Source organism: Pleurodeles waltl, chromosome 9 (assembly GCF_031143425.1).
Source record: "Pleurodeles waltl isolate 20211129_DDA chromosome 9, aPleWal1.hap1.20221129, whole genome shotgun sequence".
NCBI lineage: Eukaryota > Metazoa > Chordata > Amphibia > Caudata > Salamandridae > Pleurodeles > Pleurodeles waltl.
In genome coordinates this window covers 1,052,721,883-1,052,748,250 of record NC_090448.1, presented here as the reverse complement: position 1 = coordinate 1,052,748,250, position 26,368 = coordinate 1,052,721,883, and the positions used below count along the sequence as shown (strand labels likewise).

Here is a 26,368-nt window from a genome sequence, read left to right as displayed (position 1 = left end):
CTCAGTCTTGACTTCCTCCTCTTCAATATGTTCGAGCTACATGGTGCCAAGGAGAGATTCAAAACACAGCCTTTGTGCTTCTGGCACCCGATTAGGTCTTAGTTAAATTATTGTTTTCTTCCGCCACATGCATACAAAATGAATTATTGCTTGCTTGGTTCTGAATAATGGAATGTTTGTATGCATTGTACAGGCTAAAAATACCAAGACCCAGTAGAAAAACTCATTAAGGCTTGTTGCAAAACTCCTGGGAACTAACATGATTTGTACTTTCCTCTCAATTGTTTTGCTGTGCGAATTGCATTGTCTCAGCTGATCAGGTCGTGGATTATCAGAAGCCACCACAGGCTGCCGAGCCCATGTTGACAGATTGTTAATCCTGCTGAAAATATTTTCTATTTATTGAGCCATAAACAGTACAGCGTGTGGCAGCTCAGAGGGGGCAGTGGGGCTACCCTCCCACGTCCCTTAGGAGAAACCGTTGCTGAGCCCCAGGCCAGAAATATTTTGGGGGCTCCTGTTTGGAATATCTTTGAATTTTATTACCAATTTCCTGATAATTCAAGCCCCACGTGAAAGGCTGACATAGAGAAATAGAAAAAATTAAGAAAATAGAATAAACATTTTTCCCAGGGACTTCTTGGAAGAAGAGCCCTCGGCAGTTGCCCACTTTGCCCATACCTTAAAACATCCCTGGGTTCACATCTTTAGGAATTCATTATTTCTAAATGTGACACGTGGCCTGGTCTTGCCTTTGAAGTCTGCACTAGAATGATTTCAATCGAATTCCCTTGAAATAACATTTCAGAACAGGGGCCTACTTGAGTCAGTGGGGAAATAACTTTCAAAAGCATATTTCTTAGCAACGGTGGTATTACTCATGATTTGCTCATCTAAAATAATTTAAAACTACATATTAGTACATTTCAAAAAAGTTTTAAACACATTTGAAATATTGACAATTACTGTACAAACTACCACAAACTGTTTATGTCAGAATATCAACAGCAAATTTAGCACCTGACATTACTGTTGTTCTCCATTGGGCGTAGATTTTCTATTATTAACTCCAAATGGGTCATACTCCTTTTAACAATATTTAATGCACATGATTTGATGGTTAGCCATCAATAAATTGGTACCATACCTCACAAACCATGGATTCTGAAATATAAAAACTGTTGTAAATAATTCATGTAGGATTAAAAGCCTAGTATTCATGCCCTGCAGAGACATGTAGCAATCGCTGGCTAACTCAAGTTACTAAATTGTGCTTAACCAGCATTATGTGAGTTTTAGTTAGAAAAATAGTAATGAAAATGGGTTGCTGCAAATTCTGTTTGCAATCTGTAAAGTCAGACGGAAATATGAATGCCTTTGGTTCACAAACAACCACACTACATGCACATCTTCATACGGAAACAAACCTTAAACGTGAAATGCACTGATGTTAATGTGAAGGGCTGTGCCTCAGTGTTTCATGGAAGAACGAGTTACATGAAAATATATTTATGGGGAACTTAAAATGTGTGGAACCTCGTGTTTGTTGTTGTGACATTTTAATTCAACTGTTTATAGCGATGTTTTATCGCCACTCTATTGAGCACCTAATAATTCTTGATTTTCATATTAAACAGAATGCTGTTTAGAAAGTGCCTCGAGCCGCTCTTCTTTCAGAAGCTTTCTTCTCCTTATGGACACAGGCACTTCTGGGGATGGCTGAATGCTGTTTTCAACAGGTAAGGAAGGAGATCTTATTCTGACCACAAACGCCTGTTAGAAGATAGACTGCGGCCACAGTCATTGGTAGTCTTGGCTCATATATAATGGCATCTCACGAACTTTTGTGTTCATCAGGCTTGCTCGAGACGAGGTTATAGTGAGTCGATTTACCAATTCATGTCTCGTGCCGCATGCTGAGGCAGCCACAGGCCCGGGACCTACGAGGAAGTTCAGCACATGTACCACAAGTACCTTGAGCCAGCTATGCCTACAAAATACGGTACAATCTCTGTATGGCCTCCTCGGATCTGGCCTTTATAAAATAATCTCTGCACTGCAGGTGGTGATACCTTGTATTTCATGAAGAAATTAGTCATTCCTCAGATCTACCAATTGCAGATCGGGGAAAACATTGAACTAAACAAATGCAGCTTCATTAGAATTTTTCATTGCACTGATACATGGTAATGTGGCCAAAATATTTTATATTCTTGATCACCTTTCTCGCAAAGAATTGCAGTTCACAGCTCTGCTCAGTTCAGTATTCACAGGAAGATAGGAGTTTCCGATATCTGTCTTACAAAACAACAAAAATAATTACATTTAATGTCAATGTTTGATTACCATTTAGGTGGATTTGTTTAGTAAATATAAATATATATGTTGTCAGTCACATGTTTGTGGGTAAAGAATTAGACCAATATAGAGTTCACATTTTCCAGGGTCAGTCATCATATGTTAATTTCAACTATTTAAGCTCCAACGAAACAATGGTTTGTGTACTTTGTGCTATTGCTGTGCAGTGCCCCTTAGGATAGTTTATTTAAATGGAGTTTCAAGAGATGTGCTTCTGAGGCACCTAGGAAGGGATTGACTGTCCGTTATCTAAACCTGGCTAATGCCAGATGGGCAGGGCTGCGTTAAAATCTGAACGACAATTTCAATACTGATTTAGGGTATACAACTTCATTGCAGGAGTTCTCACGTCCCCCGATCAGCCTCTCTAAAGTTAAAGCCTGATTCTAAAGTTGTGTTTTTCAGGTCACCCCTTTGCCGCTGCACCTCCCTTCCGGTCTCCCATAGGAATAAAGGTTCGTTTCTCTGAGGGGCACCCTGGTGGATCCTGGCCATCCTGCCAGGCGGCTCAAGACTTCCTAATCTGCTCATTTGCAGGATGGAAAACCCACATCATGTATTCATGCCTCATATCTTCCTTTCCTTAAATAAGTTGCAATTGCATTGCTCTGCATAGATAAAGAAGTGGGTTGGGTTGTGGCAAGAAGCATTTGCACAACTTATGTCACGTAGGAAGCCTCCTGCCTCATCAGTTCCTCACTTTGATTTTGGCCTGGCGCCTTGAGAGTGGATGGACTCAGTAAGCATTGCCTGTTGGCAGGTCTAATGTATAGAAAGTCATACCAATGTGTATGTAAGTGGAGGCCTCTTGCTGGTCTGTTGAATGCTGTCAACCTTACAGCTGACTCCACTAGTGGGAGGCTGGTTGCTTCTGTTCTACTAGACCAGAGAGACATAGGAGCAATCCGTTTCTCTAATTTCTTGGTACGCCTAGCCCCACAACAGATGTGTATGTGTGATTACAAAGAGCAACAGCCTTGTGAGCAGTTTCTTTCTCACAGGTAGCCTATAAGAAGGATTGGTGGGTTAATGAGCCTGGAGCAGAAGTATTTATGCCATTTGCAATTCACACCCTGTCAGTCTGAATATCTATTGAGTGAACTCAGCATCTTATCATTTAATAAGTGACATCAATATTGGAGTGTGACTGTATTATGAGAACGTTTGATTCCCAGCTTGCCTACTTTATAACATCGGGTGTCTCTGGACAGTTGATGAAATCTCCATATTCCTCATTGCCTCAAAGAGAGCTATATGGGTCTGTAGCAAGCAGTATACAAAAGCAGCAGTAACAAATGCAACCTATTTTACTTTGTATAGTATTTTATCTGACTAAGGGAGGTAGTTTAGCAGTAATAGTAGTAGTAAGCACAGGGTAGGGCTTGCTTCCCCAAAATAGAGTTTCCAACTCCTGTTCCGACAAAAGCCTGACAGTCATGTCACTGGGGCTCCATATGTTGGATGGCATCCAGCACATGTCCTACTTCTCTTTCAGCACTATAGCGGGAAGTGCTGTTGGACCAGTTAGGTTTTCTATAACTTTCAAATCTGTTTAGATTGGATGTATGTAGAATACCGTTACAGTGCAAGATCAAAGACAGAGTTTGAAAATATCTAGCTTTGGCCGTATGTACATTAAGATCACAGTGCATTCACTACCCTATATTTGCTTTAACGCTCTGCACATTTTACTCCTGCTAACCAGTGGTAAGATGGTTGTGCTCTCCCTCCTATGCATGGTAAAATTGGTATACATGTAATTGGCACATTTAATTTACTTATAAGTCTGTAGTAAATAATACTGTATGTACCTATGGCATGTCTATTAAATGCTACAAGAGGGTTACAGCACTCATTGTGCCGCTCATTAGACTAGCACTGTAAAACAAGTCTCAAGCCTTCTACTGCAGCCTGTACTATACAAAACCAACTAGTGTGTGCCCTGCTTATTGGTATCACAAAGGGCCTGGGTAACTAGTCAAATAACCCCTACTAGGAAGGCTCCTTGAAAATCACATGAATTCATAAACAAGTTAATCCATCCTTTGTTCTTTTTGTTTAAAAAATTATTTTAATCAAAAGACAGCACCAAAAAATATACAAATTTCTCTTTTAATTTTTATATAGAAAACATATAATATCAGAAGATCACATACAATATCATTAAGATACCCTAAATACAACCACATATGGTAAATCACACAGACCCTATCACAGATCCTTTAAAAAAAAAATATGCACAATACATCAAACACAATTAAAAATAGAGTAACAAAAGGAAGTAAGCTTGAAGGCCTAAGGAACGGCATGTCAAGGAAAAAAATGTCCTCCTTATACTTGAAAGTGGTGACCAACTGTATTTCTTAGCCACTGCTCTATACTGCCCCACACAGCTTCTAGTATGTTGACATTTTGGTCCTGCTTATGTTGTTCCCGAGCACCAGACTCAGGACTTGATGATGGTCGGAAATTTATAGGCTACTTTAACAATAGTATAGTAGCCAATTATTCTTTGAGCTCTCTAAAATTATCATCTTATTAATAATCAAACATCTCATTTAATGCTCAAACATCCATGATCCAAGTCGTTACGTAAAACTTTACTATCAACAGCACAGTTTACATATGTTTGTAATATAATACATCTCTCAAGAAGACAAACAGCAAATACATCATAAGATAACTGATTATCATGAATTGTGTTCATTTTAGTGTAAATCATATAAATGATTGAATGGCAGTAAAAAGAGCAAATCACAAAATTACTCAACTCTAAAAGCATCACAGAGAACATTTTAAAGAAAAAACATTTGGAGGTTTACATGCACAACACACCCTTAATTCTTTTATTCATATCTGAGACATTACACATTGATAACTCAATCACTGTTAATTTCTTCAAAATCACAATTTTTCATGTCATCATCATCTGTTATTTCGTAGTGACAAAGTCAAAGACTTTTGGCAAGCAACAATAAGTCACAGTGCCTATGTACATAATTATAAACAATAGAACATACATGTCAAAGAAATCAAAAAAAGAAAAGTAAAAGAATAGGAGGAACATATCAGTTCACATAACCTATATCTAATGCGCTATGTAAAACACTATCTAAAGCACCATGTCAATGTTGTATCCTCAATGTGGTCCCCATTCAAAAAAAAATCAAGAGTAATCAGAAAGGCCACACCATATAGAAAACATAATAGCCTTTTCATCGCGCCTCTATTCGTAAATCCTCTACTCGAAACAGCATCAAAATCAACCGCCCCGAAGAAGTAATCTTTATTGGCATCTGTTGATCTAAGCACGTTGTTTTGACTGGAAAAGTACAACCACTCTTTACATTCCGTCAACAAAAATTCAGATTTTCCTAGCTTTTGTGAAGGAAAGTCTAGATTTTATTAAAGACACAGAGGCGAGTATTATGCTTTCCTTTCTTGCTTTAATCGAATAGCAGCCAAGATAATATATTACAAAAACTACATATCCCATGAAACATGAGGAAAAGGTCATTGAAGATGTCACAAACAAACAACCAATAATAAACGCCCAATCCCAATAACTATCTTAACTACGAGCAACAAGTCCTCTTTTCTTGCAGGAGCAGGTCAAAACGAACGGAATAAAGGAATTATAACCAAAATAATGGAAAAGGCCATTAATAAAGTGAAAAAGTCTTTGGCAAAGTCCAGAGAAGAGAGAGGAGACGGTCCCATGCGGATATCACAACATCCGGATCGTGGAAAGTGGTGAACATGGGAAGTGCCAGAAGAAAGATGGCTCCGAAGAAGGGCCTCACACCCGGAATCGGCATCTTCAGGATGAGACGAGTGGTTCAGGAGGGGCCGGCACTGAAAAAAGAAAGGGTGGGTTAATAAAGCGGTGGGATAATACTCGCCTCCGTGTCTTTAATAAAATCCAGACTTTCCTTCACAAAAGCTAGGAAAATCTGAATTTTATTACAAGAACGGAGGCTCCTATTATGCTTGTTTAAAGCATATTAACAACTGAATCAGCCATAGAAGAAATAGGTTTGCAATAAAAGGTCTTAAAGGTGGTAACATTAGACCAATCCGCTGATCTAAGAATGTCCTCCAAGCGAGCTCCAGCCCAAAAAGCCTTAGAAGCCATGGCGCCTCTAGTAGAATGAGCTCCAAAAGAGGTAGTGTCAATACCCGCAAGGGTCATAACCCATTTAACCCAACGAGCCAGGGTAGGGGAAGAAACGGGTTTATGAGGCTTAGAAAAAGAAATCAATAACTGATGAGAGGAGGACGTTCTTAAATCTGCAGTTCTGGCAATATAAGCTTTTAAACATTTACCAACACATAACTTAGGATGCAAAGGAAAATACGGATAATGAATTATAGAAATGTTAGTTTTAGTTCTCCTATGAACTCTAAAAGATACATTAGAAGGAGAAAACTGGACGGAAGAAATATCCAAAGCTCTTACATCAGAAACACGCTTCAATGAAACTAAGCATAACAACATAGTTAACTTCGCAGAAAGACACTTTAAAGAAAGTAAATCATTATCTAACCAAGAATTGAACAAATTTAAAACCAAATTCACATCCCATAAATGCGTGTATCTAGGTGTAGGAGGATTAGAAAATCTTACTCCCTTCAAAAGGCGACACACCAGAGGATGTTCCCCAACCGGTTTACCATCGATTCGAACATGTTCAGCAGAAATGGCGGATCTATAAGTATTCACTGTTCTATATGCCTTTCCTTGGGAGGCAAGAGACGCTAAAAAAATTAACAATTAGAGTCACATCGGCTGAAAAGGGATCTGAGTTCCTGTCCAAACACCAGCCACACCAGACCAACCAGGCAGACTTGTAGGCCTTCGATGTTCCTGGGGCCCAAGAGTGGCGGATATATTGAGCAGCTTCTTCTGAAATTCCTGGGGTTCTCCAGGCTGACCCGAAATCTTCCAAGCTACCAGAGTTAAGGAATGGTCGAGAATCATGTCGTGAGGACGACCTTCTGGATCGAGCAGGAGCTCCGGGAAGGAAGGAATCAGGACAGGAAAGTCTATTGACAATTCTAGAACCGAGGGGAACCAAGGTTGGGTTTGCCAAAAGGGGGTCACCAAAACCAGGGAGGCTCGTTGACGACGAACCTGGGCTATAACTCTGGCAATCATCAAAAAGGGAGGAAAAGCATAATTGAACTGGGGAGACCAGTCTTGGAGAAAAGCGTCCGTATCGAGAGCCTGGGGATCCGGTCTCCAGCTGTAAAATCTTGGGAGGTGAGAATTCAATCGAGAAGCGAACAATTCTATCGACATGAGGCCGAATTTTGAAGAAAGTTTGTTGAATACTAAAGGATGAAGACGCCAATCGCTGGAATCTTTTAGGTAGCGTGAGCACCAATCTGCTATGGTATTCATTTTCCCTGGAAGGTATTGTGCCGTGACCGACAATTTTCGGAGAAGGCAAAACTCCCAAAAGCTTTTGGCTAGATCGGCAAGGGGTTTGGATTTTGTTCCCCCTAGATGATTGATATATTTTATGGCGGAAATGTTGTCCATCTTTAGGAGAATAGAACAGCTTACCTTGTCCTTCGCGAAGGTCTTCAGAGCAAAGGAGCCTGCAAGCATCTCTAAACAATTGATGTGCAAGGCAGACTCCCTCTCTGACCATACGCCCCCAGTCGAGACGTTGCCACACCTTGCGCCCCAACCTGTCCGACTTGCATTGGATTCTAATACTAGATCTGGGGCCGAAGAGAAAATAGCTCTTCCGTTCCAGGCTTCCAAATGATCGAGCCACCATTGTATCTCCGCGCGAGAATCTTGATCCAACTGAACGACGTCCGAGTACTGAAGGCCCTTGCGGAGATGACGAATCTTTAGTCTTTGGAGAGCCCTGTAATGTAACGGCCCTGGGAATATGGCCTGAATGGATGAAGCCGATAGACCCACAATTTTTGTTAAGGATCGCAGAGATAGATGAGAGAGACTGAGGACCTGCCGTAACTCGTGCTTTATACGACATACCTTCTGATGGGGAAGGGACAGAGATGTGGTTTTGGAATCTATGAGGAAACCCAGAAACTCCACTTGAGTTGAGGGAACTAGAGAAGATTTTTCCATGTTTACTAGAAAGCCAAGGGACTGTAGTAGATGAAGGGAAATGTGCAAGTGTTGCAACAGGGTATCCTTGTTCTGAGCCATTATGAGAAAGTCGTCTAGATAGACGATCAATCTTATTCCCTGAGCTCTTAAAGAAGCTACCACTGGTTTCATCACTTTTGTGAAGCACCAAGGAGCCGAAGCTAGACCGAAAGGGAGGGCTTTGAACTGAAAAATCGAGTCTTCCCATTGAAACTGTAGGAACTTTCTGTAAAAGGGATGGATAGGAATCGCAAAATAAGCGTCCTGAAGATCCAGTCGAACAAACCAGTCGCCCTCCAACAGAATGTCCCTGAGATGCAGGATCGTTTCCATTTTGAAATGATTGTAAACAACGTAGTTGTTGAATAGTTTTAAGTTTATCACTGGGCGAAATTTCTTGTTTTTCTTTTGCACCAAAAATATGGTGCTGAGAAAACCCGAGGGATGGAAGCAAGTCTCTTCTATTACATTTTTTGAAATTAAAGATAAAATCTCTAGATTCATTAAACGAGATTGTTCTTGAGAGAACCTTGGAGGAAGAGGTGGAGAAGTTTGGCTGGGAACTTGATAGAGATCTATGCAGTACCCCTGAATGGTTTGAAGAACCCAAGGATATGCGGTAATTTGGTACCAATTCGACAGAAAATGGGCTAATCGACCACCTACAGGAAGAGGGCCAAAACATAAATCTCTTACCTGAGACCTGTCCTCCCCTTTGACGGAAGCTTCAGCTCCTGAAGCCCCTCCCTCTTTGGGGGTAGAACTGAGGTCTGAAGTCCGTGGAATTGATGGAAGAGCCTCGGAAACTGCCACCGCGGGTGGCGAAACGGCCGGTAAAGCGGCTCCTTCCTTTACCGGCCCTGGCAAAAACTCTGGAGTTGAAGATCTTCTTCATTGAAAATTGAGCTTTGTCCAAAGTCGCAAAGGTAGAAACATATCTACCTAGCTCCTTAATAAATGAATCTCCAAAAAGAAGGCCGTCCGCCTGCTGTCCTTCTTGCCTGGCTGCGAAACTGCCCAATTTAGGCTCTATCTTGAGTAAAAGACTCTTACGTCTCTCCTGAGAAATAGCAGTGTTTGCATTTCCCAACAAACAGATTGCCCGCTGGGCCCAATTGGACAGAGCTTCAGGATCAATCTGTGAGCCTTCCAACCTGGCATCCTCAGCTAAATCGAGAATCCTAGTTAAGGGACCAACCAAATCCAATAATCGGTCCTGGCATATGGACCACGCACGGTCGACCCCTTTCTTAGGGTCCTTACCGAACTTGGAGAAAAATAACACCATGTTAGGATCAATTACAGGTGTGGAAGTAATTTTACAAGGAAGGGAGGGACGAGGACATTCAGATCGTAGCTTATTTCTCGTGGCTTTATCTAACGAGTGTCTTAAATGACACAAAACATATTCCGCCACGTGATCAGACGGGAACCATTCCGTAGAATTTGGGTGGTGTATTAAAGTTGGATCAAACATTGGTTCCCCCAAAGCATCAAGTACTGTAAAATCATTAACCTGTGAAGGATTTGTATCAGAAAGAGAAACTTTCAGCCTCTTCTCTAAAGGCCCTTTCCAGAGGTCATCAGAACCCTGTAAATCATCATCGTCCCCATCATCATAATCCATGTCATCATCAGTATCCCTCAACTGAACAATATTCAAAGGAGAGGGACCCTTTTCCACCGTTTTGGATTCCTTACGGGGGGAAGGACCAGCCATCTGGGGAGATTCATCAGCGCTCGATTCTACGTGAACTTTGGAAAATATGCGCTTTTTACCTTTAACCGGTTCCGAAACATTGGAACCCTGAGAGGACATTCTCTTAAAAGACAATTCTAATTTTTTTGACATCTGTAGCATAGACAAAGATACAGCCTGTTGTACTGTATCCTGAATAAAAGAATTCAAATCAGCACGTAAATTATCCATATCTATATCATTGGAGTGATCAGGTACTTGTTTTGACATAATAAAATAAATAACAATAAGTGATTAATAAGTAATTAATAAGGATGCCAGGCAGAAAAACTCCCAAATTGGAAGGAAAAACTGTTTAAACATTTTTAACAGTGAATTAAGGGTTAAATGTTATGGGCGTGTGGAACAAGAGATTGACAGCCGAAATTCAGAGGAAAAGAAAAATATACTGAAAGGGGGGCGTGTCGCGCCCCTCGCGATGAAGCCGAGCCTCCCAGCAAGCAGCTGAAGTGAAAACGGAACCTCCCGATCACAGGGAGAGGTTTCCGTAGCGACACGTCAGTCTCTGCCGAACTCCTCTGAGGAAACGCGTTGAAGTGAGACGCGCTCCTCAGAGGAGAGCGGCGGGAGAGCCGAACGTTCGAAAGAACGCTCGGCTCAGCCAGTGAAGCGCGAAGCCAGCGCTGTGAGGAAAACGAGCAAGAACTTAAATAAATTAAAAGTTAAACATTAAAAGTTAAACATTAAAAAACAATATATTTCAAAACATTAATATAAAGAAAAAGCTAAATCTTAATACACAAGAAATATACATAGATAAGAAAAAACGAGATGAGAAAAGAACTTATCTTGACTGCGAGCAGCAAGAAAAGAGGACTTGTTGCTCGTAGTTAAGATAGTTATTGGGATTGGGCGTTTATTATTGGTTGTTTGTTTGTGACATCTTCAATTACCTTTTCCTCATGTTTCATGGGATATGTAGTTTTTGTAATATATTATCTTGGCTGCTATTCGATTAAAGCAAGAAAGGAAAGCATAATAGGAGCCTCCGTTCTTATAATAAAATCCAATATTTCTGATGGATACAACTACCTGTGGATTCCTCACCTCATGAATACTCCCATGGCGCCAGCATTCTACGGAAATCTTCTTACTAGTCTCTGCACGTCGACGAGGACGTCACTGTCTCGCACGCGACGCCGTCTGACGTCATACAGGCAATAAGAGGTCCTCGACGACGTGCGGACGTCAGTTCCCTTTTTTCCGTGCATTCGAAACGGTTATCTTCGAGGGAGCAACTGTTACTCTTGCGGTTACAGTGTATATCTTGCTGCGTACTCTTTCTCTGTGGAAATAATGTCGCAGAGAAAGTCTGGATTTAAGCCTTGTCGTGAGTGTGGAGGCAAGATGTCGGTGACGGATCCTCATTCCGATTGCCTTTGGTGTTTGAGCTCCGACCACGACGTCTCGACTTGTGATTCATGTCAGCACATGAATCCGAAGGCCCTTAAAGAACGTGAGGCGAAGCTGTTTATGGCCAAGTCAAAGGAGAAGCATCACAAGAAGTCTTCTCCAAAACATCGGCGTCATCGAGACTCCCGGCGCCGTAGAGAATCTCGGCGTCATTCAAGGGAGGCTCGTTCCAGGTCTCCGGATCGGCGCCGAAAGACATGGGAGGTCAGCCCCACGGTGACGCCGCATCCTTCGACGCCGTTGCCCTCTCCGGCGTCACCAACTTCGCCTGGACAGGCGTCGGTGATTGAGGTATTGGAGCCTCAAGTGTTTTCTCCGGCGCAGACGCCGAGGCCGGAGTCGGGGTCGCCTCCGAGACAGGCACCCCAGTATCCGGCTTTTCCCACCCCTGGAGCCGATAGTTCCGCATTCTTGAATGCGATGTATGCCATCTTCCAACAGATGGCTCCAGGGGGTGCTCCGGCTGGGCCTTTGGCCTTTTCTTTGGGTGATCCTGCGCCTCTTCGGCCGGCACCCTTTATGCCCTTTCTCCCGTTTGGGAACGTGGGCTCGGCGCCAGTGTCGGCGCCGGTGGCCGCTCCGGTGGCTTCGGAGGGATTGGCCCCAGGGATTTCCATCCCGTCGACGTCGAGATTTCGGCCTGTGACTCCGGTGGGTCCATCTGTTTCAGCTGCTCTTCAGTCGGCGCCGAAGTTACCCGTGGCGCCGGATGTGGCGTCGGTGGCTTCGGAAGATCGGCGCCGATCTCCGACTTCGGCGGAGGAATTGTCGACTCCGCGGATTGAGCAACGACTGCATTCAAGGAGGCGTGCTCTCCGGGTACTAGAAGAGCAGGAGTACCAACGAGCCCTAGAGGAAGGAGAGCTAGAGGACTCGGGTGATGGGCTGCGTGGACTGGAGTCGGCCAGTGGGCTGGACACTTCCCCTGAGTGGGACCTTTCGTCCCCGGGGGAATATACTGAGGAAGCTGCTTCCTTTCATACAGTGGTACGGAAGGCAGCTAGTTTTTTGGACCTGCCTTTGCCGGTGGTGGAGGCAAAACAAAACCTTTTGACGGAGGTGTTGCATCCGGCCTCAGCCGCGGCGGAGCCTCTGCTACCTTTTAATGACGCTCTGCTGGATCCGGTTTTAGAGGTGTGGAAGAGGCCGGCATCTTCCCCAGCAGTTCACAGAGCCGTGGCCAGGAGGTATCGGACGGCTCCAACTGATCCTGGTTTCCTATCTAGGCACCCTACGCCGGAGAGCTTGGTAGTGCAGGCCTCCTGTTCGTCCAAGTCAGCGCCTGGTTCTTTCCCGACGGTGCCTGGGGACAGAGACTCAAAAAAGCTAGAGGCTCAGTCGAAGAAGATTTTTTCGTCCTGCAGTCTGGCGTTAAAGGCCACTAATGCGACCTGTATCCTGGGGAGGTATATTCATGCTCTGATGGATGACATCTCCTCTTCGTTTACAGAGCTTCCCCAGGGTCTTTTGGATCTTGTCTCTAATGCCCAGGCTGCTGCGACCCAAATTATCCAGACGGGACTGGATACCACCGACTCGGTAGCCAGAGCAATGGGCACAACTGTGGTGGAAAGGAGACAGGCCTGGCTCCGTAACTCGGGCTTTTCGGCAGATGTACAGTCCACATTGTTGGATCTCCCGTTTGATGGGGACAAACTGTTTGGGGCTAAGGCTGATTCGGCCTTGGAACGTTTTAAGGAGAGCAGGGCCACGGCTAAGTCGTTGGGACTCCAAGCTCCTTCTTCCACGGCCTCTTCCAGATTCTTCAGGAGGTTTCGTGGATTTGGGCGTGGCTCTTCCTCCTCTTCCTTTCGGGGAAGATATCAGCAACCTGCCTCTTCCCACCCCTATAGATCTTTTAGGGGGAGGGGTAGGGTCCGCACCAGGGGAGCCTCTCAGCAGCACTCTGCCTCTTCCTCATCCTCTGGCGGGGTGCAGCAGGGGAAGCAGCCTTAGACTTCCACCATTTCCCACTCACTCCTCTCCTGTAGGGGGAAGATTACAGCATTTTCTCACCAAATGGGAGACTGTTACGTCGGACACTTGGGTTCTCAGTGTTGTGGGAAAAGGCTACACCCTTCCCTTTCGGGAGTTTCCGCCCCTCATCCCGCCCCGCCCTTCGTATGGTTCACAAGAACACCTCCTGTTGCTAGAACAGGAGGTAGAAGTCCTCCTTTTAAAGGGCGCGGTGGAGTTGGTCCCGGAGCAGGAAAGGGGTCAAGGAGTTTACTCAAGGTATTTCCTGATTCCCAAGAAGGATGGTCGTTTGAGACCAATTCTGGACCTGAGGATCTTGAATTGGTTCCTCAAGCAGGAAAAGTTCAAGATGCTGACCCTAGCACAGGTGCTTTTGGCGTTGAACATGGAAGACTGGATGGTGTCTGTCAACTTGCAGGATGCTTACTTTCATATCCCGATACTCAAGTCACACAGGAAGTATCTCCGGTTTGTGGTGGGATCGCAACACTACCAGTTTGCGGTCCTTCCGTTTGGTCTTACTTCAGCACCTCGAGTCTTCACAAAGGTGATGTCGGTGGTTGCGGCAGAGCTCAGAAGGAAGGGGATAGCAGTATTCCCTTACTTGGACGATTGGTTGATCAAAGCCAAGTCCCCGGAGCTTGTGTTGCGTCATCTGCAGTCAACAACCCAGTTGTTGTTCGACCTGGGCTTTTCGGTGAACGAGCCCAAATCTCACCTGGAGCCCTCTCAGCGCCTCCTGTTCATAGGGGCAGTACTGGATACAACATTGGGTCGGGCCTTTCCTCCGCCTCAGCGGATTCAAGATATTCAGGATTTGGTTCCAATGTTTCGAAATGGAGCGGTAGTTCCAGTCCTCAAGGTCCTTCGTCTGCTCGGTCTTTTTGCCTCCTGCATTCTGTTGGTCACGCATGCTCGCTGGCACATGAGGGCTCTTCAGTGGTGCCTCCGAAGGCAGTGGTCTCAACACAGAGGGGATCTAGAGGGTACTGTCAAGATCTCCAGAGATGCTGCTGTGGATTTGAAGTGGTGGATTGCAAGCAACAATCTTTCACAAGGAAAGCCGTTCCAGCAGTCGCCACCAGTGGCCACAGTCATAACGGATGCTTCCACTCTAGGGTGGGGAGCTCATCTGGGGGATCTGGAGATCAAAGGTCTTTGGTCTCCAGAGGAACAGATTTTTCACATCAATCTGTTAGAGTTACGGGCTGTACGTCTGGCTCTCAAGGCCTTCCTCCCTTCCCTTCGTGGTCAGTCGGTACAGGTCCTAACGGACAATACTACCACAATGTGGTACATAAACAAGTAGGGAGGAGTGGGGTCGTACCTTCTCTGCAGAGAAGCTCTTCGACTATGGTCCTGGGCAAAGGACCATCTGATTTGCTTGATAGCAAACCATCTAGCCGGAGTCTTGAACGTGCGTGCGGACAGTCTCAGTCGCCACTTCTCGGCAGACCACGAGTGGCGTCTCCATCCAGATCAAGTCCGTTTAATCTTCCAGAAGTGGGGGTTTCCTCGGGTAGATCTGTTCGCCACTCGAGAGAACGCGCATTGTCCGTTGTTCTGCAGCCTTCAGTATCCGATGCAGGAAGCGTTTCAAATGACCTGGTGCGGCCAGTTGCTTTACGCGTTTCCTCCCATACCCTTGATTCCTCGAGTATTGAGGAAGATTCGCCAAGACCGGGCTCTAGTAATTTTAATAGCTCCGGATTGGCCAAGGAGGGTGTGGTACTCCGACCTTCTCCAACTCTCAACGTGCCCGCCGCTCCGTCTCCCTTTGAGGGCAGACCTCCTCTCACAGTCGCAGGGGCAGGTTCTACACCCCAACCTCCAGAGTCTGCACCTACATGCCTGGAGATTGAACGGGGCAACCTGAGTTCCTTCTCTCTCCCGCCTGAGGTAGTGGATGTTATATTAGCGGCCAGGCGACACTCCACTAAATCTATCTACGCTAATAGGTGGTCTAAATTTGTTGCGTGGTGTGGAGAGAGGCAGATTGATCCTTTACATGCTCATCTATCGGACGTTTTGTCTTTTGCTCTATCTCTGGCACAGAAAGGTTGTGCAGTGGCTACCATTAAAGGTTATTTATCGGCCTTGTCAGCCTTCATATGTCTTCCAGACCAACCATCTTTATTTAAATCCCCTATTGTTATCAGATTCTTGAAAGGTCTTCTAAATCAATATCCTCCAAAGCCATTCGTTATGCCGCAATGGGATTTGTCCTTAGTCCTGACTTTCCTTATGGGGTCCCCTTTTGAACCTATGCATTCTTGCCCCTTGAGGTATTTGGTTTTAAAAACAGTCTTCCTGATAGCTATAACATCAGCAAGGAGAGTGAGTGAGTTGCAGGCCTTATCAGTAAAACCCCCTTATACAACTTTTTATGGGGATAAGGTGGTGTTGAGGACCAAGGCTGCTTTCCTCCCGAAGGTTGTTTCACCCTTCCATTTGGCTCAGGCAATTACTTTGTCCACGTTCTATCCTCCGCCTCATCCTTCCAAAGAGGAAGAAAGACTGCACCGTCTGGACCCAAAGAGAGCGTTGAGCTTCTTTATCGATAGAACAAAGGATTTCAGGCTGGAGGATCAGCTGTTTATTGGATACGTGGGCAAGAGGAGAGGAAAGGCAGTCCACAAGAGAACACTATCCAGGTGGGTTGTTCTTTGCATTAAAATATGTTACTCTTTGGCAAAGAAGGATCCTCCTGAGGGCATTAGAGCTCATTCCACCAGAGCTAAGTCGGCCACTTCGGCCTTAGCCAGAGGTGTTCCTGTGGTCGACATCTGCAAGGCCGCAACTTGGTCGTCCCTTCACACTTTTGCAAAACATTACTGTTTAGATTCTGAGGTTAGAAGGGACGGCCATTTTGCACGGTCAGTGCTGCAGGATTTCTTGGTTTGACCATTTAGGCACCCACCGCCGGGCGTGGTACTGCTTTGGGACTCTATTCATGAGGTGAGGAATCCACAGGTAGTTGTATCCATCAGAAGAACGAGTTACTTACCTTCGGTAACGACTTTTCTGGTGGATACATTAGCTACCTGTGGATTCCTCACGGTCCCACCCGCCTCCCCGTTGCCTTTATGGTCTTGCCAAGTAATCCTTGAGTGTGCTCCTCTTGGTCTTTGAGGGTGCAATAGATGTATATATATAATATATTTATAAATATATAGGTATATGTGTATATATCTTTATGTATATACTTGGTGTGTGTATATATTTTAAAAGAGAGAGTTTTATATATATATATATATATATGTACATAAAAAGATTTACAGTTATTCATACAATGTGGTGTATTTTTACAATATAATGGATGTTGCTTTGTTCTTTCATTGCATTGCCTGGTTGTTCTCATGCACGTAAAAAATGATTGGTACTGACGTCCGCACGTCGTCGAGGACCTCTTATTGCCTGTATGACGTCAGACGGCGTCGCGTGCGAGACAGTGACGTCCTCGTCGACGTGCAGAGACTAGTAAGAAGATTTCCGTAGAATGCTGGTGCCATGGGAGTATTCATGAGGTGAGGAATCCACAGGTAGCTAATGTATCCACCAGAAAAGTCGTTACCGAAGGTAAGTAACTCGTTCGTCACACAGTTGATATCTATGATAACAAAGCATAGCAGATCAAACATAAAATGTAAAATAAGGAAGAATTGTTAATTTTAATTACTTCTAAGCATGACAACAGTGTATCTTAGTGTCCTTCTCAGCACGTATTAACCTATTTCTTCAAACAGGTGAATTGGTCTCCGCCGCAGTTCACACAGCCTGTAATGCAGCTAGCTGTAAAACTGCCATTTCAACCTTGCAAAATTACTTATGTCACCTCTGAGGTACATCCTAACAGCTCCTAGGGCAGGATGGCATGGTATTTAAAAAGTAGGACATGCATGTTTAATGTTTTACATGTCCTGGCAGTGAAACCCCCTAACCCCCCCAAAAAAACACTTTATTCTCTGTAGGAAGGCTAGCTTTCCCATAGACTAACCTTGGATTACTTTATTACATTTAATAAGTGATAACTTCAGTTTGGTCACCAGAACTAATTACTCTCTTGTGATGTGATGTGTATTTCTTCCAGACAGAGGACAAAAAGGCCTTTGGTGTAGGGGGTTTTCCTCTCCTGAGTAGGATGCCCTGGGGTTGTACCCAGCACTTCCTGAGGTGCCAACTAATGCTGAACTAATTGTGATTATTCTTCTGTTATCTATAGAATTTGATGAACGAACATTAGTAACCTTTGAAACATTATTTGCCCGCCTGTATATTGTGGAGAAAAAGTCCAGGGGTCAGCCCCAGTGAAGGAGGTATGGGGCAATGGGAAGAAAAGAGTCTTACTGTCCCACTTGGATTTGGTCTTTCCCGCAGCTAGAGGCTTTCTCTGTTCAGTCAAATGTGAATAAGTGAAAATACAACACAAGAAAAATCCCAAACCAATGGAGAAAAATGGAGAAATTTTAATAAATAAAATGACAAAAATCCAATAAGGAGGACCAGAGATATGTTTTTTTTAACGTTTTCAGTAGATATAGTGCCAAAAAGCACAAAGCGCCAAATGCGGTTATATGGTTGAACCGGACTGGGTCAAAGTAAAAATCCAAGACCAACCGTGATGGAACACAAGTCAAGTACAGGGATCAGGTTCTTCCAGGTGAAAAGTTTACCTTCTAACTTAGTCTATTTTCATTGAAGAAGCACTTGTCAACGAGGTCACCGGCAGGCAGGCTGGATCCACAGGGGTAGTCATCAACGGGAGTTTGCTAAAGTCCCAGGCCTCGGTCGGAGCTTTGTGTTGGCGGTGCAGTTGTTGTCAGAGTAACGAGCTGATAGATGATCCAAACTGCATGATAGCTGGAAATTTGGGGCAGTTATTGTCAAGACATCCGAGTGGTGAAGTCGGCAATCTGTATAAAGGAAGGTCTCATCAGCAGTCGGTTGCGGTTTTCCGCATTGCCCCTGGTGAAGCCCGCTTGCCATCGCAAGGAGACCAGGGACACAAAGAGCTCAGAACCTCTGTTTTTTTTCACCTGGAGTGCAGTTCTTGTAGGAGTACACTCTCACACCAGCCATGAGTCGAAGACTAGATGGGCACATCTTGGGGATTAGGACTCACTCCAGGCCACCAGTACAGTTCAGGCATGTCCAATTGGTGGTCAGCTAGGCCGTAGCAGTGCGAGGCGTCTGACCTGTGGAGTCACTTCTGGGGTGCTGGGTTCAAGGCAGGGTGGTGCAGTCTTGTTTCAGGCTTCAGCCAGCAGGGGAGGTCCTTCTTCTTGGTTTCCACAGGGCATGAGTGTTCTCATTTCAGGTTCTGAGGTGCCACTTTTATACCAAGTGCCAGCCTGTTAGTGAAGAAAGCCCCCTTTGTCTAATCCTAAACTGGTGCTGATCATGTCTTCCCTTTTCCATGGGTTTGGCTCTAGTCTGACAAGGAAAACATAGGGCAGGCACATTCAGGTGTGAGCTGGATTTGCCATTGACAGGGCAGACATCTTCTGAAGTCAGAAAGGGGCTGCTTACAGCCCTCAGCATACCCTTAGAAGTCCACCTGAGATTATAGATCTTGGTTCCACATATTCACCGCAGCAAGGCACTTCCTTTTTCAATTCATTAGACAGTACCCCCAAATTGTCTATGTTGAACCTGTTAACATTAAGCAAACATTTCAGGTGATGCGAAAAGCCCAGGTGTTAGCGAATTCGCAGTAGGCTAAGCAGATATTTCTATTAGAATGTATTAAAGCCATGCTAAACCTTAAAACAACCTATGCGCCTCTGGCAAACCTGAGTTAAGGGGTTATGGTATTCCTTGATTCTTCCAGTTGCTGAAAAAAAAACCAGGTAGTGTTTATGTAGCCCATTGTCCTGGGCTAATCAACCAGTTTGTGGAAAGGTATGGAAAGAAATAAGGCTTTCTCCAGATTTGACTTATCTCTACTGTGTGAGTAGGAGGAGGAGTCCCTACCACCAGAACTTTAAGAAAGACAGTGAAAATCAGTAAGTTTAGTGGGCTACCCATGACAAAAGGCCCTCATAATGTGTGTGGTAAAGATCATAAGGTCAGCAAGGCATTATCGAAGATCTAGAGGGAAGAACCATCTATCCCAACTACCACAAATCAGCCAAATCAAGTAAACAATGTGAAATCAAGCCAAATCTCAGTCAGCAGAAAAAGAGCAAATGAGGCCCAAATAAACTAGAAAGTAAATCTTCAAATCAAAGCTCCTTGTATGGGGGGGGGGGCGATATCAAAAACTATTTTTTTTCAAGCTTCTAAACACAGGGAAGAGAGTCCAAACTACGCACCTTAAATTGGTCCAAACTCCTCCCTGTTTTCAAACTCACTCCAGCACTGGGAGTAATCAACTCAGGAGATTTGGATTAGTGGGTTTTACTATGACCAAATGGGGCGAGGTAACAAAGGTTTTTTTCTATTCCAAAATAGTGGCAGCCACTGTAGTGGAGAGTCAGACCGATCTGATTAGACACAAAATAGATTTTTGTGATAGGCCAGACCCTCAGAGGCTACAGATTCCTATGTATGTACCTCATACCCACCCCTTTTAAGAAGGTATTGGGGCAGTATTTTACCCAAAATGAGATACCCCGTCCCTATCTAGGAACTTGCCCAAGAAGGTGAATAAATACCGGTATGAAAGGGCCATTCATACAGTGTTCAGATTATAAAAGAACGAGTGCCGGTGCCCAAAGCTCTGCTCAAAAGACAGTTGCCGGCCCTATTAGATGTGCGCATAGTCTTCAATCCACCTCATGCCACTTTAACCAGACACTCCTGACTCCTTTATCCCACTCTTGCAGGTTCCTGCTTTCTCCCCCTTGACAGTTTTTCAGTGTTTCTCTTCCCTTGTCTTTCCACTGTGTGCTTTTCTCTCTCTTACGCTCTGTCAACGCTGATGACGAAAAGTAAGTGTTGGTCACCAAAACTATATGCTCAGGGCAACCACTGGCTCATGTAAAGCATCAAATTCATCAACACGGGTAGTAACAATAACATTCACAAATGACAAATCTGATCGTGAAAAAGATCAGTATGAGTTTTGACATAATTATATGCTGCGTTACAGAACATTTGACCAATCATGGTGGTGTAGGAGGGGATTATCTCCATAACTAGTATATGGGCGTCCTGCAGCAGACAAAGTCCTTGCATGGAATATCCATGGGTTTGACATATTTCATAAATTACTCAGTTTTAAATTTATTCAAGCTGAGTAGTCAATCTTAATTTTACAAGCGGTTTGGCAGGGCCCTCCATTTATAATGGATTTTGACAGCAGTGAGTTTTTTTTTTACCCTCTTTCTGACCTCCTGGCCTCTTTTCCACACACATTGTCTCATGTATGCACATGATTTAGTCTTAGTGAATTATACTCCTCTAAGGTTGCAACGCTAACTTCAAGCCCCCACATTCCTGTTATGAGATAAACTTACTAAAACGAAATGTTAAAAAAACAAAACCTTGTATTTTTTCTAGCTGTCCAAAGAAACACACTCAGTTTTTAAACAAAATCCCCCTGGAGCAGGTTAGTGACTATAAATACTCAGATATCACTTTTTCCTGGAATGTAAAATGGGATAGGCACATGAAAAAACCTAGAAACCTTGCTTTTAAGAACTATAAATGCCTTGAAAAGGTTTCATTTATGATTTGGGTTAATTGAACAACATATTCCATAATACATCTTTTCCTAGATTGTTCTCTTTTTTTGAGTAAAAAGGTCAAGGATTCGACATCTGATCTTTAATAAGTATGGAGTAAAAGAACACATAATGAAGCACAAGCTACTTTATTTGTAATTAAGAAATTTGATATTGCAATTTCAAGGTATACTCACCTCTTACGGAGAAGGATGTTTTAACATTGTTTTGAGATTTCACTGCGAGATTAGCATGAGAAGTCTAGATGTAGGTTATAATATTGATATATGGTGGAAACACTATATTCATATTTTACAATGCATGAACAATTGAAAAGAATAATGTTGGATATTTTCTGTTGACGCAGGATGAATTTCTATTGTTTTATATGGCTAGATGAATTGGAATAATATTAATCTGAATTTTATATATGTCTAGAAAATATATTTATCTATTTTTTGTATTTTTATGCCTGTAAACGATTTTGCTTTATATTTGTATTTCTGTAGGAAACGATTCTTGGAAATAATAAATCTAACAACAATACATTAATGTTGAGTAGTGGAATCCAATACTTGTGATTGTGCTGTGCCACTCAGTGAATGGTGTAAAACCAAAAATCCCTTGTTATAATCTGGCATCAAAACAATGTGTTTTTCAAATTCGGCCAAATTTTAATTGGGCGTTGTGGCGGGTTTCCCTATATAAGAAGAGTCAACAGCCGGGCTTTTGGGTTGTTCCTTCCCTTTTCTTATTATTATTATGTTTCTAAGTTTTTCAAATTCCCTGTCTGTGAGGCCAGATTTTATGTCCTTCTTTTCTTCTCTCTCTGGGATTCCCTTCCAGTACTTCCGTGTTTTTCTTATTTCGAGTTCTCTGTACCCCGGGGTTGGTGTCTACTCCGTGGGTCTGCTGCTCCTGGAGTCAGCCCACCTCGGGGAAAAAGGACATACATATGCATTGTCAAGTATGAGTTTGGCTCACAGGATTTCTTTAGAGAAAAGGAACTAGGGGTGCTCGTGAGAGAAAAGAGGGCCTTCAACCACTGGTGTAGGATCATTAGGGTTGTCCAGCATGCATAGCCATCATGCTCCACTCCTCATTGAGGTGCTGTAAGCCTGCCCCCATTTTCCCTTCTCTCTTCCCGACTTGCGCCCCCCCGTTTAATTCCCCTAATCCGGTGCCCCTCCTGAAGTACGACTGTACCTTGTGTAGCCACGCTTCTTCAGGAGTGTGGCTCGGTCTTGGAACAGTTTCGCCTCCTCTCGGCATTGCGACCGCTGACGTTTCTTCCTCCCCGTCTTCACTCTCGGACAGGGTTCCCCCCACGTCTGAGTCCTTCACGCTGGGTCTCGCTACTTCCTGCCTCCCTGCATTCGTGTCGTCCTTACAGGTGTTGTCGGCCTCTTGCGTTTCGGGTCCAGCGTCTTCTCCGTCTCCTTTTCCTCCCCACAGCGCGCTGCAATTCTCCTCAACCTCTTTTCTCTCCGTCCTTCCCTGGAAGCACTCCTCGCTTCCATCTTGCGGGCTATTTGTGGTGCCCCCGGGGCAACTTGAAGAGTTGCTTGCCATATAGTAGACTTTCTCCGTGCGTGCTGAAGCCACTCTGTTACAGGCGTTTTTTCCCTTTTTACAAATTAAATTCCTGCCTCATACTTTACGTCTGTGATATTTTTATGCAAGAATGGAAGAATATCTTTTTTTTTTTTATTGAATTTTGCACATAGTAACATACAATAACATAAACATAGACAGGTCCCCTCGTCTTAACAATAACAGGATAACATAATGATCCTTCTCATCTCGTCTCTGCCCCAAGTGGCAAGAAATAAATTGCAGTAACATATCCCACAGTAAGCGTCAATATCTGGGGGCACACCTACTATTCTGCCCATCAGTCACCAGATAACAAGGTCATCAACGTCAGCCTTAAAGAGGTTCATAAGCGACAGAGAATCTGAGCGTAATATAGCAGAGGGGGGAAAACAACAAGGAACACACTACTCTAATAGGCAGGTGGAGCACAAATCAGATCACTCAGATCTGTCTCAACAACACAAGAGCATACCTAATCCATGGGAAGGAGGGATGAGTCTCTCCCGTGGTCAGCACCAGTCATATCACTTACACACTGCAAGCAGCTAGATAACTATTAAAAGGGGCCCAAATATCTCTGGGGCGAGACCCCCCCAGGCATGAGGTCCCAAAAGATCACCAGCTGGTCATGGTAGGCAGCATCTCGCAACCATTCAGATCTGCGCGGAGCCCTCCTCCTACCCCAACACATAGCAACCCTTCTCTTTGCCAGCAGCAGGAGCAGACCATCCAAACGCCTGTGTGGCCCCGGGATCTCGTCCATACATCCAAGTAACCCAACCCTGGGGGAGAGAGAAAGCTCCAGATCAACCATGACAGAGATAGCTTGCCACACCTCTACCCAAAAATCATGTACTTCCGCACATTCCCATGCCAGATGTAAGAAGCCCGCATCTGGAGCTCCACAGCGGGCACATCGCGAGTTAGAACGTAGGCCCATAGAGTGAAGCCCCTTAGGTGTATAATAAAGGCGATGCAAGAACTTAAAATGCAGCAGTCGCAGGCTGTAGTTCGGAGACAGCACTCTCATATGCGCGCAGCACCCACGCCATACAGCCACAGTAATGGGTTCGCCCAGTTCTTCCTCCTACGCAATTCTGGAGCGCTCCCCAGGACCATCTCTCTGCTCTTGCATACAATTATACAGCTTGGTCACCAACTTGTCAGGAGACCGTGCACTGCAGAGCACTTCCAAAGCACGAAATTCTGACGGGGCTCCAGGTGGATTAAGAAATCGGTCTCGCAACATAGCTCTAACTCGAAGAGCGCACAGACGCTGCAGCGCCGTGCCCTCGCAGCCAGCCAGAGCATCCGAGACGTCAAGAAGACGTCCGTCCTCCAGCCAATCTCCTAGCACAGTCAAGCCAGCCGCACGGAGAAAATTACGCACCCCACCATCTCGAAACATCCTGTCGTCTGCAGCCGCCATGACAGGGAGCGAGGGGGCAAATGGAACAGTAACTCCAGATCGTTTTCTCAGCGCCTCCCACGCTTTCATGGTGCATGCCACTGTATCTGTTCCCGTGGCCCGGGACAGTACCTGATTTCCAAACATACGCACCAAACTATCTGGCCACACTGAGTCACTCTCTGGCGCCAAATGCGGCATATAACGTATCTGGTTCATCCAATAATACGCAAAGTGGGCCTGTGCACAATAGTAATAAAGTTCTAAATCCGGAGCAGCAAGCCCACCCAATTCAAACGGCAGTGTCAGCCTCTCCCAGGAAATACGCGGCTGCTGCCCCGCCCACGCCAAACTAATTAACGCGGATCGCAATTTCCGAAAGTAGCCGCCGGCAAGAGGAAGCGGGAGATTCACAAACAGGTACAAGAACTTAGGAAGCACCACCATCTTTGCTATGGCAATACGTCCAATTAGCGAGAGAGGTAGAGCGCGCCAGATCTCAACCTTTTCCTCCAACCATGCCAATGCAACATCATAGTTAGCCCGTCGCAGTTTATCAACATCTCTGCACAACTGGATACCCAAATATCGCACCGGTCCCTCTGTCCATTCCAGAGGGTATCGGGAGGTAAATTGCGTCACACTGGGGGTTATAGGCAATATTGTCGATTTCGACCAATTGATAGTGATTCCAGAGAGGCTGCCAAAACGCACAACTTCATCTAATAAGATATCCAAGTTCCGACCGGGGTTCCGCACATACAACGCAATATCATTAGCGTATAGCGAGATCAAAACTGTTTGTTGCCGAAACTGCAAGCCTCTATCATTGTGTCTCTGTCGCAACCCTGCTGCTAAAGGCTCCATAGCTATCGCGAACAGGAGGGGCGACAGCGGGCACCCCTGACGCGTACCGCGCGCAACTGGAAATGCGGCCGACACACCTCCATTGAGACGCAACCTGGCAGTGGGAAGAGTATATAGTAGACGGATCCACTGCACAAAACGAGCACTGAGTCCCACCCGGCCTAACAGCATGAACATAGGCCAAAGAGTCAAAGGCCTTGGCAGCATCAAGAAATACCGCAGCCACATTATCTCCATCCCCCAAATAACCTGTCACCGCAAAGAAAGTGCGCAAATTGTGGCTCGTAGATCTTCCAGGGACAAAACCAGACTGGTCCGGCAACACCAGCCGAGAGAGAAGGGGCTGCAGACGTGTCGCAATCATCTTTGCCATAATTTTATTATCAATGTTTATGATAGAAAGAGGGCGGTAAGGGTCGCAACGGGTCGGGTCCTTCCCAGGTTTCAGAATTGTTACCAACAAAGCTTCTCTAAGGGAGGCCGGAAGTGACCCCGCCTCCAGGGATTCCATATACACCTCCAACAAGCGCGGGGCAAGGATATCTACATATTCTTTATAAAATGCCGGGGAAAGGCCGTCCACGCCTGGAGATTTATCCCCCGGCAATCCACGGATAGCCGCCGACACCTCCTCTACGGTGAACGGTTCATCTAGATACGCCCTGTGCGCCTCCTCAAACCAGACCAAAGCAATATCCTCAAAGTAGGCCCGTATCGCCTCCCCACTTGGGCCTGCCGGGGCCGCGTAGAGCTGCGCAAAGTAGTCAGTGAACACCTGCATTATATCATTGGAGCCAGTCACGCTTCCACCACCGTCATCAATAAACTCTGTGACATAATTGCTGGCCCAAGGCCTGCGAAGCATGCCCGCAAGTGGACGCCCCGCTCTCTCACCTTCTCCATATCGACGAGCTTGGGCATACTTCCCAGCAAAACATAGCTCTCTCATAGAGGCCTCCTCCATACAAGGAAACCTCGCGTCGGATTTCAGCAAGCACCTCGCTCGACCAGCTGGATGCCAACTGCCTCTCCACCTCTACAAGCCTACTCTCAATATCTGCCATCTCCCGCCGCATGGCCTTCACGATCCCGTGCTGTTTGGAAAGACACACTCCGCGTATAACAACTTTGAATGTCTCCCATACGGTGCCCACTGAGTTCACAGATCCGCGGTTTTCAGAAAAAAACAGCTG

At 45.0% G+C, this 26,368-nt stretch overlaps 1 protein-coding gene and 1 long non-coding RNA gene across 3 annotated transcripts in view; one reads left to right on the top strand and one right to left on the bottom strand.

The window, feature by feature from the left end:
* DMAC2L (distal membrane arm assembly component 2 like) overlaps positions 1-26,368 on the top strand; it is a 154,525-nt gene that overhangs the window by 87,749 nt on the left and 40,408 nt on the right. For both annotated transcript variants that reach the window (XM_069206017.1, XM_069206018.1), the window contains one exon: positions 1,638-1,739. In XM_069206017.1, the coding sequence (XP_069062118.1) occupies positions 1,639-1,739 (101 nt within the window). In that variant the 5' untranslated portion in view covers position 1,638. The remainder of the gene's footprint in view (positions 1-1,637; positions 1,740-26,368) is intronic.
* LOC138258770 (uncharacterized) lies at positions 4,457-22,873 on the bottom strand. Its single transcript, XR_011198560.1, has 2 exons — positions 22,511-22,873; positions 4,457-6,213 (listed from the first exon to the last, which is right to left on the bottom strand). It is a non-coding gene; the product is annotated as an uncharacterized lncRNA (long non-coding RNA).